The sequence below is a fragment of the Phacochoerus africanus genome, chromosome 15 (assembly GCF_016906955.1).
Source record: "Phacochoerus africanus isolate WHEZ1 chromosome 15, ROS_Pafr_v1, whole genome shotgun sequence".
Lineage (NCBI taxonomy): Eukaryota > Metazoa > Chordata > Mammalia > Artiodactyla > Suidae > Phacochoerus > Phacochoerus africanus.
In genome coordinates, this window is record NC_062558.1 from 14,004,075 (window position 1) to 14,012,646 (window position 8,572).

Below are 8,572 nucleotides of genomic sequence, written 5' to 3' on the forward strand. Positions count from 1 at the left end.
CCGGTCCAGTGGGGTGAGCTACACGGAGTCACCCCTCACTCTGGGCCTCAGTGTCCCTGGCTGTGCGATGGGGTGGAGGGCCGACAGGCCCCACCTGGGGCTGTGGATGAGAAACACCATAAAACTTGCTGTACATCTCCCGACATCTATAAAGTGCTATTAAAGTAATGATTGGAGATTATGATCCAATTTGCAGGATGAACGTCTGCCCATCCGGGCCCTCCCAAGACCCACTCCTTGGCCCAGAGGCCCTGGTAGAACACAAGGCTACTCTTGACTAAGACAAGTTACAACCGCTTCCCCATGAAGAGAAGCCAGACACGGTGACCCGCCTGGGGACTGAGTAATCATCCGTTTTTTCCAGGCACTTTTTGGCTGGAGTTTTCACCCTAAACCTCACAAGATGTTATATCCTTTAATTACCCATCCTCCTGCTCCCCGCTCCTCTCCGCAACATTCCATGGAGTTTTGAGAGCCCATGGGTCTTGTCATACCACATCCAAAAATGCCTAGTAAAGAGGCCAATCTAAGTAGCCTTAATGGTAGATGCAAACGATTACATCTAGAATGGATAAGTAGTGAGGTCCGACTGTGCAGCACAGGGAACTCTGTTCAGTCTCTTCAGACAGAACATGATGGAAGACAGCATGAGAAAAGAACGTACATACATATATATGTATGACCGCGTCACTATGCTATACAGCCCAAAGTGGTACAACACCGTAAATCAACTATATTCTAATAAAAATAATGTTTACAAAGATTACTTCAAAAAGAAGGAAACCCCACGGTAGCCTTAAGAAAGCAAATAACTGACCTCCCATCTTCAGACAGCCAAATAACCACCTCCTCCCACTTTACAAGTGTGGAGTCATCCCTCCTGAGGAGAAAACTGTTTTGCAAGCAGGCTATGAGTCTGTCTTTTCTTTCGGTATCAGGGACAGCAACACTGTTTCTAATCTGTCAAATCAGGCTTTATCTTTTTACCAGAACTCATAACATACCAATCAACCACTCCTACAAGATAACATTTTCAAATAAAAAAGTTGATGGAGAAAACATTTTGACCAATACGGGCAGGAGCACTGGGCATTATAGCTATGCCTCAATTGAAACGTTTTCTTTCTGCAAAACTATATTTCAAACAGCAGAATGGTCACGGTACAAAAATGTTTATTTAAATTAAATATTTTAGACAAATCAGTATCTACAACCGTTCCAAAGCACATGTGGTTCTTATAGAAAAAATGGAACAGTTTAGCTTAATGTCTGTGATAATGTTTTACAAGATTATTAATACGCATTCTGGACTGCACCAATCATATTGTCCATGACTTACTATTTATTACCAAATGTCATATACAGTGATAGCATGAGGATTAATCATATCTTATAAGAGATTTTACAAGAGGTCTCCTTGGAAGGGGAAAAAAAAAGAATCTTTCAACAATACAAAATATAAGGTGAAAATAATAGGAGAATATATAAAACACATATTTCATACAGGCAATAATATGCTGGAATCAAAAGACAAACAACTGTCTTTTAGCTCATTGATAGGCATGTCCCTTCAAAGAAGGTTTCGGGGAAGGATGGAAATGTTTGGGGATGGGGGTCAGGGCTCAGAAACATTTTCTGAATCACAGTGCATCTCTGTTTGGGGGAAGTAAGTATAATAAAGGGGAAGTTAATTTGATGTGTTGGCCAAAGATGTTACCTGAAGAACCAGCTGGCTGGGGAGGAGAGGACAAGTTCCCATTTCTGCCACAGGAATCATGCCTGGGATTTTTAAGTCAAGGGATCTTTGAACTAGTGGCAAATTCAGGAGTGGAGGAAGAGCGGGGAAGCAGAGAAAAAAGAAATTCCAGGAAAGGGAGATGGAGACAGTGGGAAGATCCTTTTGCATTTGCAGAAGGGAGAGTGCAGTGAAATCAACACATCCAGGTTGAAGGAAAGATGCTGCTCTGCTAAACTTCTTTTCCAGTTTCCTGCTCTTTGGGTCGTTAGTAACAGAGGGTTGATGAGAAGATGCCAAGGTCAGCAAGAGTATCTGATTCAGGCTATACATGAAGGTGTGCGTGTTGTGTGGGTCTCACACACACTGACTGCATATATTCAGGCTGTATATATTCTCTTGAAATGTGTGTGTTATGAAAAAGAACTTATCTAAAAAATATTTTTTTAAAAAAACAGCTTGAATTCAAACTCATTTTCAGTGCTGCAGTTGATGTCAGTGGTTAATTTCCCAAATCAAGATGAGTGTTTTTTCTCAAACTGGAACAGTGTCCTTTTGGAAGACTGTGATCATGTTAGAAAACTAGGATCAAGTGCAACAAGCCTGGTGTCCTTGAGCTGTTGGGCGTGGGGGGGGGGGGGGGTTGCATATCACTGAGCACACTGAGTGAGGCAAACTTCATTTTCCTTTGCCTGCCTTGAGAGAATCCTAAATCAGAAAACCCTAGTCGTCCGATCCGTCCCTCACTTTACAGGTGGGAAGACGCTGAATAGGAGGGGAAGCGAGTTGGCTTTCACTAGCCTCTGAGGATCCCAGATCCCAGGGCTCTCCTCACCTGCATGAACCGAAAGTCAAGGACGGCTGTACCCCTGCGGCTGTGTCAGAAGCATGAGAGGTGCCAGTGGCTGCTGCGGTTCCCCTGAATTTGTTTCCGGGATGAGGGCTGGGAGGAGAGGTCAGTGAAAATCCTACCGGGGAAACGGCATGTTTCAGCAACGACCGTGCCTTATTCCCAGGGTGCGGCCAGTGGAAACTCATTTGAAGGAATATACCCAAAATGCAGGCTGTAGGGGGCGGGGCGGGCGGGGAAGGGGCGGAGGGGCCCTGGGATCCGCAGAGCTGGTGCGCCGCCTGCAGTGCAGACCTGCCCACCCCGGGGCGCTGCGCATCCGCTTCGCTCGCTTGGCTAGGTGGGAAGCACCGGCGGCGGCCAGGCAGGACCGGACGGGCAGCCCCAGGCTCTACGACACGCTGTAGCTGTTATAGTACGTGGCCGTGGCGTCAGCCAGCACCGAGATGAGGCTGGTCTCTGTGGGGCCTGATGGTGTCACCTGAGAGACCGGGGCCTGCCCACTGAGGGCCCCGGCGCCGGCGGCAGAGTCTGGGTGGCCAGGAGTGTTCAAGTACTGGTCGAACTCATTGCGATCCATGTCCTCCAGAAGTTCCACCTGGCTCAGCTGATCCAGGGCGTCAAAGCCGGGGTGCTCCGGAGGCGGGGAGAGCTGGCCCAGGTGGGCGTGGAGGTTGGAGTGGAGAGGGGGGTAGGTGGCAGGGGAGTAATAGGCAGGGGACGGCGGACAGCCGGGCACGGTGGACATCATCGAGACGCCCGAGGACTGGCCGAGAGCCAAGGAGCCCAGAGGGTGGCCGCAGTGGAGGGGGCTGGGGGCGTACTCCGGGGAGTAGGGGGGCCCGGGCAGGTGTGGGATGCGGCGGGAGTGCGCATGCTCCTCCTGGCAGGGGGAGGAGAAGAAGGTCTGCTCTGGCTCCAGCACGTCCAGGGGCGACATCTCCGGTGGGGTAGGCAGCCCGTAGGGGTACGTGTCCAGGCTGCCCGGGGTGCCGCCGCCTCCGCTGCCACCGGCCGGGCCCTCGTGGAAACAGCCGCGCAGGCCAGGCAGCGCGGAGCCAGGGGAGTACTCACCCCGGTCCTCCTTCTCCCCCGGCGCCCCCCGGCCGCCGCTCCGCTTTTCAGGCAGGGCGTTCTGGTCGCGGGAGAGCGAGCTGAGCAGGAAGCCGGGGTCCACTCGCTTGCACAGGCGCTTGGCCTGCTTCTTCCTGCGCGGCCGGTACTTGTAGTTGGGGTAGTCCTGCATGTGCTGCAGGCGCAGCCGCTCCGCCTCGTCCACGTAAGGCCTCTTCTGGGACAGCGTCAGCGCCTTCCACGACTTTCCTGCTCACACAAGTCAGAGAAGGCCATGTTCAGCGTCGGCGCGGCTCTGGGCGGCGGGTGCACCTGTCTCCGACCCGGGCCTCGGAGCATCCCACGCGCACGCGCCGCCTCGGTCCCCAGGCCCCCGCGGGGTACCCCTTCTCCTTACAGGACGACCCGCACTCCTCGCTCCTCTTCCTAGCCCACATCCTGTGCACACAGTGAGGCCAAACCAAACTCTCTGTCTTGTGGGTCCCAAAGCACTCTTGTCACCTACACACATGGTCCCCCGCATCTCTCCTATCAAAGCCGCAGATATTAAGAACGTGAAAATAGAGTAGGATGCACAGTGAAAGGCCTGCCCTGCCCAATGTCAGCTGCAGGACAAAAATATGTAACAACTACAAAGCTGATTTGGGCTCCCTTTACCCTTTGAGGGTCAGTTCTAATCATCCACGCATTTTAATGAAAATTCTGGCTTCCTTGGTTATCACTGCCTCTCAGGAAATGATACTATAATACTTATTTGTGGCATAAGTTTCACAGGCCTTGTGAGGGCACGCAGGCTTAGTCAATAGTTTCACAGATGGACATAAATTACAAGATCGGAGGATTATCCCTTATATCTGAAGGTCAAATATGACCCTACTGTGTGAAGACTTCACTGAGGCCAGAATGCTAGCATCTGCCTACAACACATGCACACGTACACAAGCTATGGCTTCCAGCTGTCTGCTTAGGACCTGTGACCATAGCAGGGGACACCTACTCAGCCCACTGATTCTCCATTCAGAAGCAAATCCCTTACCTTCCCTGGGTCTCCATTTCCCTTACTATAAAAATAGACTCTGAGGCTCCCCAACTCAAAACTCTCCTGAAGAAACAGTCCGCGCATGTATTCCACTGGTGCAAAAATGTTGGTCTCACTTGTATTTTCTGTTCATCCTTACTTTTTTCTGTAAATTGTTTTAGTGTCTCTTCCTCTCTCAAAGTACACTGCATATCCTTCTGGCTGCAGGTTTTCTGAAGGACACTTCTGGACCCCTTAGGTTATTACTTCCTAGGGTGGGATCGGCTTTCCACAGCTTGACACGTTTACCCACGACTCTGCTCTACCCTACTCCCTTGCTAAACCCTGGAAGGAAAGGATCCACACCTCCCACCCAAAGCACTCAGCAAAGGGCGGCCCTGGATGTCCGTGCTGGCTGGCCCTCCATGCAAGATCCACAGAGGGGGCTGGAAGAGGGCAGTTTTTTAAGGTGTTCGACCATTGGGATGAGACCTTATAACTATTTTGAGTGTTGTCAATTAATACAATTAGCTCTCACTTAAAAAGGCAACTTGAAAAGTGTCCGGAACTCTGGATTTGGGATTGGTCAGCAGTTTCCAGCCTGTGCTGAGGTCAAAAAGTCGCAGCAAGAGGCCTAAGATTCCAGACGCCCCCACACCCTACCCATGGACTGGGTATAAAATGTGACTCCAGTTTCTAAGTGTTCCTGGATATTCATAAAATATGGGTTCATTTTATTTTATTTTATTTTGTCTTTTTAGGGCCACACCCGCAGCATATGGAGGATCCTAGGCTAGGGGCTGACTCGGAGATGTAGATACTGGCCTACACCACAGCCACAGCAACGCAGAATCTGAGCCAAGTCTGCCACCTACACCACAGCTCAGGGCAACGCTGGATCCTTAACCCACTAAGCAAGGCCAGGGATCAAACCTGCGTCCTCATGGAGGCTAGGCAGATTCTTTTCTCCTGAGCCACGACAGGAACTCCTAGGTTCATTTTTTAAAAACCACTAAATGTCTAACTGTCTTTATGTGCTTTCTCATCCATCATATACTAAAAAATACTGGTGCTACTGAGTGAAGTTTTTAATGTTAAAGATTGGAGGGCTCAAAGTCAAAAAACACTTGGACTCTCACATTCAGCCCTTTCCCTTTCCTAAGTCAGAAAGGAAGGGCTGGGCAAGAGATCCCGGGGGTGGAAGTGGATCACCCTGCTGCCCTTCTACTAGCAGGTGTAGAAAGTCTACATTTCACAAAGCAACACCCTGTTGGTTTCCCTTGCCCAGTGTCAGGGGCTGTGTGGTTAAGCAGGAAGGAATTAGTGTCTTTTCTGCAAAATGCACTGTAACCTCTGGAAGCCCAAGTGCCAACTGCCAACTGGGATCAGCTCACAGGAGGCATCTGTCGCCCAAGTCCCTTTGCCTGTCTTTTCTCTGGGAGCAGGCAGCCTCAATCCCACAAGGCTCCCCAACCTGAGTTCTCCCAACCCTGGCCTGGGTCCGCTCTCTCCTGGTCACAAGAGCTGCACTTGGCCAACAGGCAGGGGACCTGGGACACACTAAATAAACTTTCAGTGGCCCACACATTAAAAAGTATTTTCATTTCTTTAGAAATCTGAAGAAAAGCATGAGCTTTTTGTTTGAAGAAACCGTTTTATTATTATATATGTTAATACGTTTGTCTCAAGTCTAAAGTATAATTTTAAACATTTTATAAAGTATATTTTAAAATATTTTTAGAGTATAAAGTATAAATAAAATATGACTTTAAATATTTTTTATGTGGGAAGGGGCTGCCTAAGACACCAGCCCACTAATTGGTTCTTGGGTGCAGCTAGCCAGGGGCCTGGTCCATGGGTAGGAGGCTCTTGGAAACCCACACCCCATCAGCTCTGAAAGGGCCTCCACCTGCAGGAGGGCCTGTGGATTTAGCCAGTACAAAGGTGGGTGTCAGCTGTCACTCCACAAATCTGGGGAAGGAGCCAGGAGCTCCAACGGAAAAAAGGGAAAAAGCTCCTTCGATCTGGGCCGGGTGGGGTTGGAGAGGGCAGGGCCAGCCTCGGGTGACCACGCACTATCCCTTCTCACAGGGCCTAGCGCCCACTGGGCACACAAAGTGCTGAGAAAAGTTCCCATCGGTTAAAATGAATTTTAAAAATAGGTCGAAGGGTGAAGAGGTTAGGAGTGGGGCAAAGGTGATTAGTGCTCAGCTCTGGACAAGGGAGAGAGAAGAAGGAAACCTCTGACACCGGCGCTCGGGAACATCCTCTCTCCGCTCCGCGGCGACCTGGATCGTCCCCATCCCCAGTCCCAAAGCTGGGGCTGGGACGGCACAGCAGCCCTCAGGAAGCGGTGGGGCTCCAGGACAGACCCTCACTGGCCGCCCTAAGTATGTGAGTCAAATTCCCAACACTCCTGAGACTGGAAATAGAGGCTCGAATCAAGGCTATTTTGCTGTTGGTTTAACAATTAAGTTGCAGCAGCATGCGTTCCCACAAGGTCTCTCTTCAGGACCATTCGTTACCTATGTTGATGTTACGACCTCCCTCTGTGATTATGCCCGCGGTGAGGTTTAGCGAATGATGGGTTTTCCCGCCCTGGTATTCCTAGCAAACGGTCGTTCCCCCCGGCCCGGTGTTACTGTCCGGGCCTGTCCATGCTCGCGGGTCTTCGTCGCCGGGCCCCCCGGGCCGGGCTGCTACCCAGCCCCACTTGTGCCCCGGGGTCCCAGATTCGGCTCAGGTCCTCCCGAGGGGGTCTCCCAGGCCACCCAGGCGGGCCGCGCCGGTTCACTTTGGGCCGGGGCCAGGCGTCCCCGCTCGGAATCCCGGCCCCCGCGCGCACACCCACGCTCGCGCAGATGCCCAACCTGGCTGGCACGGCGCGCGCCCGCGCCCCTCGAGCGTACCCCGTCCCACCCCCGCCCCGCGCGCCCGCATGGCCTACAGCGGCCAGCCCCCAGTCCGCCGACCTCGGGGCGCGCCCCGTCCGCTCACTCACCCAGCATCTTGCTGAGTTCGGCGTTGTGCAAGTCCGGGTTCTGCACCGCCAGACGTTTCCTCTCGTCCTTGGCCCACACCATGAAGGCGTTCATGGGCCGCCGGATACGGCTCTCAGAGCCCTTGTCCCCCGGCGGGCGGGGGGCGGCCGGCGGCGACAGGCCGTCGGACAGCTCGGCTTCCAGGGCCGGGCACTCAAGCCCCTCGGGCCACGGGTAAGCTCCCAGCATTGAGGCCATGGCCGTGCGGGGGTCGCCTAGCTTGCGTCGTCAGGCCGGCGCTGACCGGGCCCTCGCACCGGTCGGGGCGTCCAACTTGGCCGGCAGCCGCGGCCCGGCCCCTTATTTATCAGCTTCGTGCGACCGCGTCCTCCAATGACTCTCGAAGGCGGCGCGGCCCCTCCCTCCGTTTCGGCGCGGGCCCCCTCCCTGCGTCCCGGGCCGCCGAGTCTCAGCTCCGACCTGCCGGGAGGCAAGGCAGGAGGGAGGGCCGCTTTCCCGTGTCCGCCCCCGGCCCGCCCCTCCGCCTCCCAGGTCCCTCCCGGAGATGGGCGCCTGGCCGCCCCCGGGCCGCCCCTCTTTGCGCCGGCTCCCCGTGCAGGTGCCACGGGCCGGGAAGCGAGCGCCGCCCGCAGCCACCGGGCCCGGGAGCGAGAGCCGGACTCCAGACCCCTGTCCCGCCTGGACGAGGCCTCCCCGGGCCGGGTTCTGCCAGCTCCTTCCGCAGGCGGAATCGTACGGAGAACCGAAGCCAAACAGGTTTCGCTGGGAATGACCGAGCGAGAGGCTTTGACCATGAATTCCCCCAGAGCAGCCCGTGAGGCGTTCTTGCTAGAACACACCTACTGCTTTTCTAAAAAGACCCCCGGGCGGCGACAACCTGGCCCCCAAACAAC

General features: G+C 53.6%; 1 protein-coding gene across 1 annotated transcript; it reads right to left on the reverse strand.

Moving 5' to 3' along the window:
* Positions 1-1,183: 1,183 nt before the first annotated feature.
* On the reverse strand, positions 1,184-8,110 carry SOX7 (SRY-box transcription factor 7). Its single transcript, XM_047759941.1, has 2 exons — positions 7,679-8,110; positions 1,184-3,908 (listed from the first exon to the last, which is right to left on the reverse strand). Exons 1-2 carry the CDS (start codon positions 7,914-7,916, stop codon positions 2,977-2,979), a joined length of 1,170 nt encoding a protein of 389 aa, XP_047615897.1. The 5' UTR covers positions 7,917-8,110; the 3' UTR covers positions 1,184-2,976.
* Between the last annotated feature and the right edge of the window lie 462 nt (positions 8,111-8,572).

Coding starts and splice junctions, on each gene's coding strand:
- SOX7 (XM_047759941.1), bottom strand. CDS start 7,916: ATGGCCTCAATGCTGGGAGCTTACCCGTGGCCCGAGGGGCTTGAGTGC. Junction 3,909..7,678: donor CGAACTCAGCAAGATGCTGG/GTGAGTGAGCGG, acceptor TTGTGTGAGCAG/GAAAGTCGTGGAAGGCGCTG.